The sequence below is a fragment of the Hyaena hyaena genome, unplaced genomic scaffold (genome assembly GCF_003009895.1).
Source record: "Hyaena hyaena isolate Hyena2069 unplaced genomic scaffold, ASM300989v1 scaffold_2, whole genome shotgun sequence".
In the NCBI taxonomy this organism is placed as follows: domain Eukaryota; kingdom Metazoa; phylum Chordata; class Mammalia; order Carnivora; family Hyaenidae; genus Hyaena; species Hyaena hyaena.
This window is the reverse complement of record NW_024080634.1, coordinates 10205260-10217146: the sequence shown is the minus strand read 5'-3', so window position 1 is coordinate 10217146 and position 11887 is coordinate 10205260. Positions and strand designations below refer to the sequence as shown.

General features: G+C 57.9%; 1 protein-coding gene across 2 annotated transcripts in view; it reads left to right on the top strand.

Annotated features, from left to right (window-relative positions):
- Window positions 1-7512, top strand: part of TMPRSS2 (transmembrane serine protease 2) — a 35028-nt gene extending 27516 nt beyond the window's left edge. For both annotated transcript variants that reach the window (XM_039228826.1, XM_039228819.1), the window contains exons 9-14: window positions 421-592; window positions 1724-1899; window positions 2940-3035; window positions 4964-5106; window positions 5574-5726; window positions 6144-7512. In XM_039228826.1, the coding sequence (XP_039084757.1) occupies window positions 421-592; window positions 1724-1899; window positions 2940-3035; window positions 4964-5106; window positions 5574-5726; window positions 6144-6155 (752 nt within the window). In that variant the 3' untranslated portion in view covers window positions 6156-7512. The remainder of the gene's footprint in view (window positions 1-420; window positions 593-1723; window positions 1900-2939; window positions 3036-4963; window positions 5107-5573; window positions 5727-6143) is intronic.
- Window positions 7513-11887: the final 4375 nt, after the last annotated feature.

The following is an 11887-nucleotide window of genomic DNA, read 5'->3' as shown; positions in this document are numbered from 1 at the left end:
CCCCTCCCCCTCCTCCCTTCCCCTCCCCCTCCTCCCTTCTTCCCTCTCCTTCCTCCTCCCTTTTCCTCGTCCTTCTCCCTCTTCCCTCCCTATCCCCCCTCCTCCCTCTTCCCCCCTTTCCCTCCTCCCTTCCCCTCATCCCTCCCTCTTTTTCCTCCCCCTCCTCCCTCCTCCCTCCTTCCCGCAATGTTCAGGAATCTTGGGGCCCCTGAGCATCGTCCCCCCACCCCGAGGGGGCTGGGGGCTGGGGGGCGTCCTGCCCCCCGGAAACAGACCAGGGTGCACTGTCTCGGATTCAGGCCCCAGATGAACGGGGTGGTCCCCAGCCTGGCGGACTCCGGGTGGAGGGGCCGGGCCCACCCCGCGGGGGCATCAGGGGCAGCCCACCCGCGCTCACCCGCGCCCGCTGGTGGCTTTCAGAGTGCGGGGTCAGCGCCAGGACGCGCCGCCAGAGCCGCATCGTGGGCGGGGCGGGCGCCGCCCCCGGGGACTGGCCGTGGCAGGTCAGTCTGCACGTCCAGGGCGTCCACGTCTGCGGCGGCTCCATCATCACCCCGGAGTGGATCGTGACAGCCGCCCACTGCGTGGAGGAGTGAGTCCGGGGGGGGGGGGGCTCGGGGGCGCGGGTTTGGAGGTGGCTCTGGGGCCGGGCGACCCGCAGGGCGGCGTTCCGTGGGGTCCCACGGGCCGGAGCAGGGGAAGCGGGAAGCCCAGTGCAGCCCTCAGCAGCCAGCTGGGCGCCGGCTGAGAGCGGGACCCCTTCCAGAAGCTCTGGAGGAAACGCCCCTCGGCACAACTGCCTCTCCGGCTTAGCGTGGCCTTGCACCTGGCCCTGCCCTCCCTGGCCGCGTGGCCTCGGACCGCTGGCGCCAGGGGCCTGCCCGCAGCGCGCCCCCTGTGCACCTTAGGACAGGTGCACCCGCTCCTCCCAAAGGCCGTCGGGGGGGTAGAAGGAGCGGTATTTATGAGTGGTGCTCCCTTCCTTCCTCCCTCCTTCCCTTCCTCCCTCCCTTCTTCTTCCTTCCTTCCTTCCTTCCTTCCTTCCACCGGCTTCTGATAGCTCCTGGGGTCTGGGATTCTCCTAAAAGGGAAACATTTAGATAAAGCTAATGCCCTAATGGCTACTAGATCTGCAATCTAGTCATCCGTATGCACTTATTAAGCACATATTGAATGTCAGGAGATGCCCTCAGGCATGAATAAGTAAGTAAGACCCGGTCCTGCGAGAAATGAGGTTTGACACTTTGGGAGGCGTTCAGGCCAAGAAAAAGCGCTCTTGAATTTCCTGAGGGTTTACAGGCTGGTGCAGAAGTACTGAAAGGGGGCGCCAGTTAGATGTCCCGCTCTTGGTTTCGGCTCAGGTTACGATCTCACGGTCTGTGAGTTCGAGCCCCACATCGGGCTCTGCACTGACAGTGCAGAACTTGCTTGGGATTCTCTCTCTGCTGCCGCCCCCCACCCCCGCTCGCTCCCTCTCTCTCTCTCTCAAAATAAATAAAAACATTTAAAAGAGAGGGAGAGAGAAGCCCAGGGGGAATGGGACTCATTGGCGAGGTGGGGGGGTGGGGGGGGCCACGGCACGGCACGGAGGCACGGAGGGACCAGAGCCCAAGACATCCGCGCCTCGCCTCGTCCCCTCTGGGTCGTCCGCCTCGGCCTGTGACTCCTGACTGTCCCCGAAGGAGCATGTCACGTTCATGCTGTCTTCGGCTTGATCTTGCAGACCGCTGAACAACCCGCGGCACTGGACGGTCTTCGCGGGGATTTTGAGACAGGCTTTCATGTTCTACGGGCTCGGGCGCCGAGTGGACAAGGTGATTTCCCACCCACACTATGACTCCAAGACCAAGAACAACGACATCGCTCTCATGAAGCTGCAGACGCCTCTGACTTTCAACGGTGTGTGGCCGTGGCCGTGGCCGTGGGGCTCGGGGCGCGGACGACTTTGACCACATCTTCGGAAGGACGGAGCCAGAGGGAGGGGCTTGCATTGGGTGTGGGGGCCATGCCCCCACAGTCGTGCCCCCCTCATGGGGGGGGTGGGTGGGCGTAAGCAGCTTTGTCTCCATGGCCAGAGTCAGGATTAAATCAACACACATGGACGTCGGGACTGGCTTTCCAACCGCAGCGTTGCTGATGGTCGGGGTCGGTCGGCTTCTCGGGCATCCTGGCCCGGCCTCCACCCACTAGATGCCATCAGCGCCCTTCATTTGTGACACGGGTGTGTCCAGATGCCGAGAGACCTCCCCCAGGGGTGAAATCGCCTCTAAAATTTGTCAGGACTCTACTTTTTCACATAAATCCTGCAAATAAGAAACTTGAGTTTCCAACAATGGAAAACAAACGTGGGTTCCCCTAGCTTCGCCCCTCATTCTAGTCCATCCAAGGGTCCGTCCGGAATGTTCCAGCCCACATGGGTAGAGACAGAGCAGAGCCTTATCCCCTGGGTCAAGGTGTTTGCATTCAAGGTGGGACACAATTTGGACCTAAAAGAACCGGTCCGTGGGGCGGGTTCCAGCAGGCCCCCGGGCACAGGCCGGGAGCGTCCGCCAGCCTCTCGTACCACACGTGTGTCTGCCTCCGTCACCTGCAGACAGTCTACGTTTTTACATTTCTGTTCCTTGAAGATTTCAGTTTGAACAAAGCTTCGTAGTTCTGTTTCTTGAAGGTTTCATCATGAAGTTTTAGAAGCAGAGCTCGCCAACAATTCTATGTCTAAGCAGCGTGACTTCCAGAGAGGGGAGCACCTTGCCTGTGAGCAGGAGGGGCCCGACAGGGCCAGAACGTGGGAGGGCCAGGACACGGCAGAGTCTGGAATCTTCCTTGGTGGCGGTAGCGGCCCCTGCAGCGTACAGATGGGGCCGGTCCAGGGGGAGACGGTCCCTGAAAGCCTTCAGTTAGACCAGACGGGCTCACACTGTTTTCTCTTCTTGGAACAGACAAGGTGAAAGCGGTGTGTCTGCCCAACCCAGGCATGATGCTCGAGCCGGAGCAGCCGTGTTGGATTTCCGGGTGGGGGGCCACCCACGAGAAAGGTGAGGGGCTCCTGGGCATGCAGGTCCCACAGACCCAGCACTGGGCTTGGAAGTGGGAGGTCTGGGGGGTGGGGGTTAATCCCACACGATTAGATCACTCGGGGCAGTTTGCTCCGTCTCCGTGCCTCGGTTTCCCCATCTGCTAAATGGGACAAGAACTGCACCTGCCCTACCTGGCACAGTGTCCTTATCGTGTGTGGACACTGCTTTTTGAAGTGTAAAGGCCACAGCAGCGTGACAGGTGTACAAGCTGTGTGGTCTCATCCCAGTGTAGCTAACTGCTTGTCCCGGGAACCGGCCGTGCCCTCCAAGGGCTGAGTGACAGCGGGCTCGGTGAGGATGGGCTTGCGTGACCCGTGACGGCCAGCCACGGGCTGCTGGACCTGCGCCCTTCTGCCCTGACACCCCGGAGGGGGGGGGCGGGGGGACACTGCACTGTCCTGGTGCAGACCCGCTCAGCTGGGCTTTGTGTGATCTACTTTCACCTCCGAGGATACTTCTCAGATGAGGGAAGCTTAGCGGTTTCACTTTGACGAAGTGTGAGAAGTGCTTAGTGGCGCAAAGAAGCCTTACGCACCGTCTGCGTCCTTCTGAAAAGAGTTTAAGGCAGCACATGACAAACCCTTTAGAACAAGGTGAAAAGTTCAAGGGCAGCTGGGTGACGTGGGGGGCGGATCAGGGCGACGGCGGCCTTGCCGGACGTCCAGGCATCTGGTCTAAAGAAAGTTCCCGCAGTTGAGCCTTACAGTTTCAGGGCAGCCAAAGCAAGTGGGGAAATCAACACGTGCTTGCGGCGCGCCTCCTATGGGCTGGAAATGCGTCACTGCACAAAATAAGACGAGAAACATCTGTCCTCAGGAATGTCGCATTTCCTCGTGGATGTGGGGGCTGGGGGGACATGATCAACCAGGAAACAGAGAACTGAAGTCGGTGCTTTCAAACACCAGAAAGTTGTGACAGCAGGGGCCTGGCTGCTTTGAAGGGGTAGTCAGGGAAGGCTTCTTGTAAGAGGTGACATTTGAGATCCGAATGACAAGGCTGTTTAAGGAACAGAAGGGTCAGTGTGGCTGGGGAGTGTCGAGCCAGGGGTGAGGCTGTAGGCTCACAGGCTTTGGGGGGCGGATGCTGGCTTGTATCCTGCGTGAGACAGGGAGCCATCGGGAGGTTCGAAGGAGAATGATGTGAGCTGGCGGCCTTTGGGGGAGACACAGAAAGGATGCAGGCAGGAGGGGGCTGAACCCAAGTGTCAGGGAATCATCTCTGTGACGGGTTGGCGGCTCGGCTGTGGGTGCTGGGCCTGGAGGTGGGGACATCAAGCATGTCAGAGCCGCCACCACCTTGCAGATGGAGTGAACGCCAGCAGGGGGCGCCGTGAGAGATCCAGGGACAGCATCTTCTTGCTTCAGGACCTGAGCCCCCGAGCGGGGGGCTGGAGGGGGGGACGGGGCGGTGAGGACTGGGGGAGGAGGGGTGCGGTGAGGGGCTCTGTTTCGGCACGTGAAGCCCGCAGCTCCTGGAAGACACTCGTGTGGTGGCAGCGAGATGGGAGGGAAGAGGTAGACAGCACACGGGTCTACACTGCTTTGGAGAAGGTTTCACAGGCAGGGGGGCCGAGAAGTGGGACCGCAGGTGGGGCCCCGTGGGGTTGTTCCAGGTGGATACATGGGAGCCTCCAGCGAGGAGAAGCAGGGCGCTGGGTGGGGAGAGAGGATGATTCTAGAACACAGTGTTCCATAGCTCCAGGTCCGGGAAGGCCTCCCTGATTGGGAAGAGCTGCCTCCAGGAGGAGGAGGAGGAGGGGGAGGAGGGGGAGGGCAGGGAGGGGCGTGGCCATCGGTCTCGCGTCTGCAGCGCGTCTCCAGGAGGGAGGCCACCGATCCCCGGGAGCCGCCGGCCACTTGGCAGCTTGATGGTGTCCTCTGTCTCAGGGAAAACCTCGGACGAGCTGAACGCCGTCATGGTGCCCCTCATCGAGCCGTCGCGCTGTAACAGCAAGTATGTCTATAACAACCTGATCACGCCGGCCATGATCTGCGCGGGCTACCTGCAGGGGACCATCGACTCCTGCCAGGTGACTGCAGGCTGTCCCCGTGGCCCCACCGACATGGGGTCCCTGTCCCTGGCTCTCGGGGCCAGCTCCGGGGTGGCCGTGGCCAGCCGCCGTGGCCCTGGCGATGTAAAAGTGCACACGTGGCCACCAACATGGCGCCTCTGCTCCCCCCCCAACCCCCCAAGGGTTTCATTTTGCAGGCTTGTGAGTGGAACCGGAATAAGTTTTGTAACTGGATGAAAATCCGGCCAACAATTTACTTAGTAACTAACTCCTACCTGATGCAGACTAAAAGTCATCACTGATACTGTCTCTTTGGGGGATTATATTTCTGTCCCTCATGGGGGGGGGACACGAAACCCGCACACTGGGCCCTAACTGCCACCGGGACGCCCACTCCAACCTCCGCCCTGACCCCATCCCTCCGGGCATGGCCAGTTGCGTGTGCGGGATGTGGTTGAAGCTTCTGCTCTTGCTGTGTCCCCCAGGGAGACAGCGGAGGCCCCCTGGTCACTCTGAAGAGCCACATCTGGTGGCTGATTGGGGACACGAGCTGGGGATCCGGCTGTGCCAAGGCAAACAGACCAGGGGTGTACGGAAACGTGACAGTGTTTACGGACTGGATTTATCGACAGATGAGGGTAACTTTCCTGTCCCCTCCTCCCCGGGTCTTTCACTCTTGTCCCAAAGCCCAGAAGTCTGCGAGGTGTGGTGTGGCTGCCTGAGGCTCAGCCTGGCCAGGGCGCGGAGGGACAGGGCCCGGGGGCAGGGCAGACGCCGTGGGAAGCCGGCACTGAATAAGCACTTGCACTTGCACTTCAGGGGCTGAGGTCGACCTTGAGCTTCCCAGGTGAGGCCACTGTCCACCCGGAGCCTCTTGCTGACTTTGTCGGCCCAAGTCCTTGACCTTCGCGCTGTAGGAATAAAGTCTTCGGCCCCACTCACTGAGCTTGCTGCTTGGGTTATTGGTCAACCTAGGAGACAAGACTAATTTGCTACATTTTCATGTTTTGAGAAAATAAAGTCGTTTCTTTTTTTTTTTTTTCCTTTTTGAACAGGCCAACAGCTAATCCGTGTGCCCTCTGTCTTTGACGCCATTCCACAAGAAAACGAAGGGGCTGATTTTTAATTCCCTGTGCGTCATGTACTTTTAGAAATGATTCAAAGGTCCTTTCTTTGTTATTAAATAGTGTATTTTTCTGTCTTTGGCACTCTCCACAGTTCTGTGCAGGCCACAGGCCCGTGCTCCCGGACCCCTGGTCTGAAAGGGGTGCCCAGGCCCAGTGGGGGGTGGGCGCCCAGAGCCAATTCGGGGCAGAGAGATGGACATTGCCCAGTGGGGTCTTCTTCTAAGCCCACTCCGGGGGGCCGCTTTTGGACGTGCCTGGGGCTGGTGACTTCTCAGCTGCTGGACGGCTTGAGATAGAAAGGGAAGACAGCCGCGTGGGAACTTCAGGGCCAGCCTTGTGGTCACTGCTAGGGAGGGTACCCCGGGGCCAGTCTCCCCACGGGGGTCTTCGCTGATCATTTTTAGTGCCTTCTTAGCAGCCCTGGATGGTGGCTGGAAATAAAGGGACCAGCCCTTCTTGGGTCAGGATGTTAAAGGCATCAAGAACTTTCTCTCCTGCTCGACAGGGTGAGAGTGTAGACAGAGCCGTCGGGGCAAGGCAAGTCATTGCAAACCCACCCCCTACCTGCGCACCGCTGGGCCGGCACCACTGGGCTGGGCGCCCCCGGGGAGACCCAGCCTCACTCCCGCACCCTCTTCCCTGGAGATTGTGGGATGCGGCCGAGTGGGGTGCCGTGCTGACCCTCCTGGGGCCTGCTGATCACATGGAAATTGAGGTCACCCCCCCAACCTGGGTGGGGGGGAATCAGGGATGTGTGATTCAAGAGACACTGTTTCCATGCAAAGTTTCTACCTGTTACTACCTCAGTGCTCACGGAATCTTGGCTGTGATGTCTCTACGTAGTTGCTACATTTGGCTCTTTGAAACTAACGCCCTTGCCAAGTGGGACAGGCGGGCGACCAGAAGCGCTTTCCAAAGTGTTCCGTACTGCTCACGGCAGCCCTGCGCTCCAACAGAGAAGAGAGAGGCGTGTTTTGGATTCCCCGCGGCCCCTTCCAGCCCCTCAGGCTTCCCCTGGAGGGAAGGGCCGGGGTTGAATTGCCAACTCCCAGGGGCGCTGCCTCCTCTCCGGCACTGGTTTCCAAGAAGGAAACGATCCATTCTACCACTTAGGACCTAACTCCGAAGGGCTAGGGCTTAACCTTGAAATGGGGGGCGGCGGAGGCCCCACTGGCCACCCCTAGGGGCCTTACAGAGATGCCGCGCCCCGGGGTGCCCACTCCCCGAGCCAGATTTTAAAAAGCATCGTCGTGGCGAGAACTCGTTCCCTCCTTGGCTTCTTTTCATGTGACCACTGTTTGTCCTCTGTTTTGTATCTTTTTTAAACTGTAAAATTCAATTGTGAAATATTGTACAAATAAATTATACTTTTTTTTTTTTTTTTCCAAATATTGATTGAGCCTCTGCGGACGGGCATGGTGAGAACCAGTGTGCGTCTCCTCGAGGGGCGGCTGCGAGGCAGGGCAGGGGCGAGGGGGCTGGGCTGAGGACTGAGGTGAGGCGCAGGGGGGCGGGGGGCTGGCAGATGCGGTCCCGTCCGAGGTGACCCGCGGTAACTCCTGCATGGCCGTCACCCGTGGCTCCCACTTTCCCTGACTCAGACCTCGAGACCCAAGTGTCTTGCAGATTTCTGCCCACTAAGTATCCACACATCCTGAATGGTCCCAAACGCCCAGCATCTCGTCCCTGAAGTGTCTTCCCCAAATCCCTGTTGTTTCTTGGTGACAGAGCCGCCGTCTCGGCTCTCATGGGGGCCAGTCCCAGGGAGCCGGGGCTGTGGGCAGGAGAGAAACTAGATGGGATTTTTCTCTGCCCGAGAACAGAAATCCACTGGGACCCTTTGCATCCCCCAAATCCTGCATATGCGACAGATGATGGTCTTCATTATGTGTTGAAATGATGGAAAGGTACGTGGGACGCCTGGGTGGCTCAGTCGGTTAAGCCTCCAATTCTTGATTGCGGTTCAGGTCATGATCTCAAGATTCGTGAGGTCGAGCCCCGAGTCGAGCTCAGAGCTGGCAGTGCTGAGGCTGCGTGGGGTTCTCTCTCTCCTTCTCTCTCCCTGCTTCCTCCCCCCCCCCTCCCCCCCCCCCCCCCCCCCCCGCAATTCACACTTTCTCCCTCAAAATAAATAAGCTTTGAAAAATTCATGGAAAGATATGTTAAAATGATGGAAAAGAGTCCATAAAAACAGGTTAAGCATACATTTTTGTTAGACTATACCCTTAAATACAGTGGGTTCTCACTCATGGTAATTATGGTCCACAAATCCGTCATGAACACTGAATTAGTGAATGGTGGGTGAATCGCTGCTTCTAGGGGACAGTAAAGGTCAGGTGTCCACGAGCCTCCGGTCCTGGCCAACCAATCGATTCATGACCTTGTTTTGTGGGTGTTTCTGCTAAAAGGCACCTAATTGGATGTACAGTTGATGCACCAACACTGAGCCCGTGCTGACAGCACCATCACTCCTGAACTTGCTTATCTGCCGCGTGTTTTCTCGGTGAGGCACTTCACAGAGGAGACACTTCTCCATTCCACCTGGGGCCGCGTCAAACCCCGAGGTCCCCTGCAAAAAGTACAAAAATACTGGAAACCTGGCACCAGCCAGAACACAAGAGCACCCTGTTCACAGTGAGAGCTGAAACGAGAAGGTGGGCTTCACCTTGTGGGTGCTTGGCGAGGCTCGTGCGCGGGGCACCTCCCTTTTTTTGCCGCCCCACACACCTGTCCGCTATAGCTATAGAGCTCGTTGTGGGATTAGAAATAAACGTTAGCAAGTAGGGAGACTCAGGAATAAAGGCTCTGCAAAGAGCAGCGAACCGCGTGCCCATCAACCCACGTGGGCAAGGCAGTTGACAACCTTCAGTTGTGTTTTTCATGCTAGGGTTGCCTCGTGGGTTGTTGTACTTTTGGGTGAGGCTGGTTGCCTTCAAAGATCCAGCCAGGATGCTGGAGCTGGGGAAATACTGATATTTTTGTGTTAAAACCTTTATAAAAGACGTAAGTTAATTTGCTTGATGTAAAGGAACCCAAGATACTCATAATTAAAGGGAAAACACAAGTATTAATAAAAGTGAATAATTTGTGCCGATGTGTGTTGTTTCTTGCCGCTGGATCAGTGGGTGGGTTTCCAGCAGTGAAATGTGGGCCCACCAGGGGCGCCTGGGTGGCTCAGTCAGTTAAGCATCTGACTTCAGCTCAGGCCATGATCTCACAGTTTGTGAGTTCAAGCCCTGTGTCGGGCTCCACGCTGACAGCTCAGAGCCTGGAGCTGCTTCAGATTCTGTGTCTCCCTCTCTCTCTGCTGCTCCTGACTCGTGCTCTGACTCTCTCTCTCAAAAATAAATGAACATTAAAATAAATTTTAGAAACATGTACCCACCTCGATTTGCATCTGGCTGAGTTGTTAATGGGGGACAGTCCTGCCTTGAACCCAAGCTCTGGGTCTGGTCCCAGCTCTTCCTCTCTGTTCTTCAACTCCGATTTCAGGGCCTCTTCCCCTTCTGATCAAGGCCCCCCGTTGAGCCTGGCTTTGTAAAGAGCCCCACACACCCCTGGCTGGAGTCAAACCCCATGGCCCCGTCCTTTGCCGCACTGGACCCAGGGAAGAGATGCGGGGTGAGAAACACACCAGAGTCCCTTCTCCCAGTAAACGCAGTGTTTTAAGAAAAGTGCTAGAATAAAGTGACTTTTAAAAATTCACTAATGTACCAGCTGCTCCATTTTTTACGAACCAACCCAATAAATGCTGTTTGTTAGACGCTTGCTCTGACTACAGAGACCGAACTTAAAACCCACCGAAACCCTGCGAACCGCCTGGACCTTTCTTCCCGGGAGAAAAAGAAGTCTGATGGGAAGGGTGCCATGTGCCGTGTTCACTGCTACCTGGTGGAAGGTTTGCTCCCTGGATTCCTTTCCTCTGAAACAAAAACTGACATTTGGGGGAATCCTCTGGGTGCCGGACGGTTTTGTCTGCCTTTCCCCGAGAAGGGTAGTTCGGTTGGTTAAGCGTCTGACTCTTGATTTCGGCCTGGGTCGTGATCTTGAGTGGGGAAGCGTCAACATTAGGCAGGGAGAGACAACGGGGAGGCTCAGGCAGCAGCGGGGGGTTGGAGAAGGAAGAAAAACAAAGGATAAAGGTATTCCAGGCCCGCTGGAGCCTCACAGACTTTCTGATGAGGTCCCCGTAAAAAGTCAGGGACAGAAATCCTCGGTGGCTCCCCAGTCGGGACCCTTGAGAGCTTTATACTTTCTCTCAATAAACTCTGTCGCTCTGCTCACTCTCTGTTGTCCGTGAGGTCATTCTTCGACTCCGTGAGGCCAGGACTGGGGCCTCCCACATCCCACAACGACCTCACAGCTCTGGAGTTTGGGGCCCTGCGCTGGGCTCTGTGCCGACAGCGGGGAGCCTGCTGGGGATCCTCTCTCCTCTCTCTATCCCTCCCCCGCTTAGGAGCCCACACGCGGGTGCTCGCTCTCTCCCTTTCTCTCTCAAAATAAGTAAACTTAAAATCAAACAAGCAGATGCTCTGAAGCATCTTAGAAGACACTCACGGATCCAGAAAGTCATGTGAACAAATGGCCAGTGTGTCCCATGCCCCACCCCCTCTCGCAGCATTTATGAAGCGCCTACGGCCTGTCAGACCCTGCGTTCTGGAAAACCGAAGCTCTCCTCTGTTCTCTCTGTGCCGTTCTCTGTGCCCCCCTCCCCTTGCTGGGCCCCAGACCCAGTTCCAACCTGTGGGCTCAGCGGGGCCCAGACTTACTGAACACAAGGTCTTCACGAGTGGGCATCATGGATATTCTAGCATATTCTTCACAAAGAGATGGGCCTTCCTGCTGGTGGTATCGGGTGGGCAGCGGAACCTGGAGACGTGGGCTCTGACCCTGGCGGTGTCCCTCATGGGTGGGGGCAGGGATGGTGGATGGGCGCGGGGGGGGCACTTGAACCCCTTGTGAGAGCCTGGCTGCCCCTGAGCGAACAAGTCACCCAAAGCAGACCCCAGGGCGCTCTCTCCCCGAGGCCTGAACACACGGGAGAAGGGACCCTGCCCTCCCCCTTATGGGTGGTGGCTCAGGACAAGCCTGGGGGAGCCCTGGACACCTGCTGCTTGGGGCCGAGTGAAAGTGATTGCAAGCACCTTGTCAGCCCCCAGCAGGTGGGCTCCCCGGGCAAGTCCCATTCCTTGGAGCACAGACTCAGCCTTCTTCCTCTGCCCTCTCCTTCAGCCTCCAGGAAGACTGGAACCACAGCAAAGAAGACCCCTTTGCAACTCGGACACCTGTGGCCGTCCCCAGTCCCGGCAGAATCTTCCTGTGGGAGGCGGGGCCGCCTGGTGCTGGAGAAGTCACCCAGGCCAGGCCTGCGGGGGTGCCGGCCCCAGCCGGGGATTGCTCCGGGGGCACCCAGCACCCCGGTGAGAAGCCAGCCTGCATCTAATCTGCTAAAGGGGCACATGGCTCGTACTGGGGTAGGGGGGCCCGTACCACGCACCTGCCTTTGCTTACAAACGCCTGCGCGTATGGCTATAGCGTCTCCGCTCGGCACCAGTGAAACTGACCCCGGCAAGTGCTGGGAGGGACCCCGCTGAATGCCCGTCATTCTCCCGACGTCCCCTCTTGTATGCAGATTCCTAGACGGTCCCAAAAAATACGGGCTCAGAGCCATG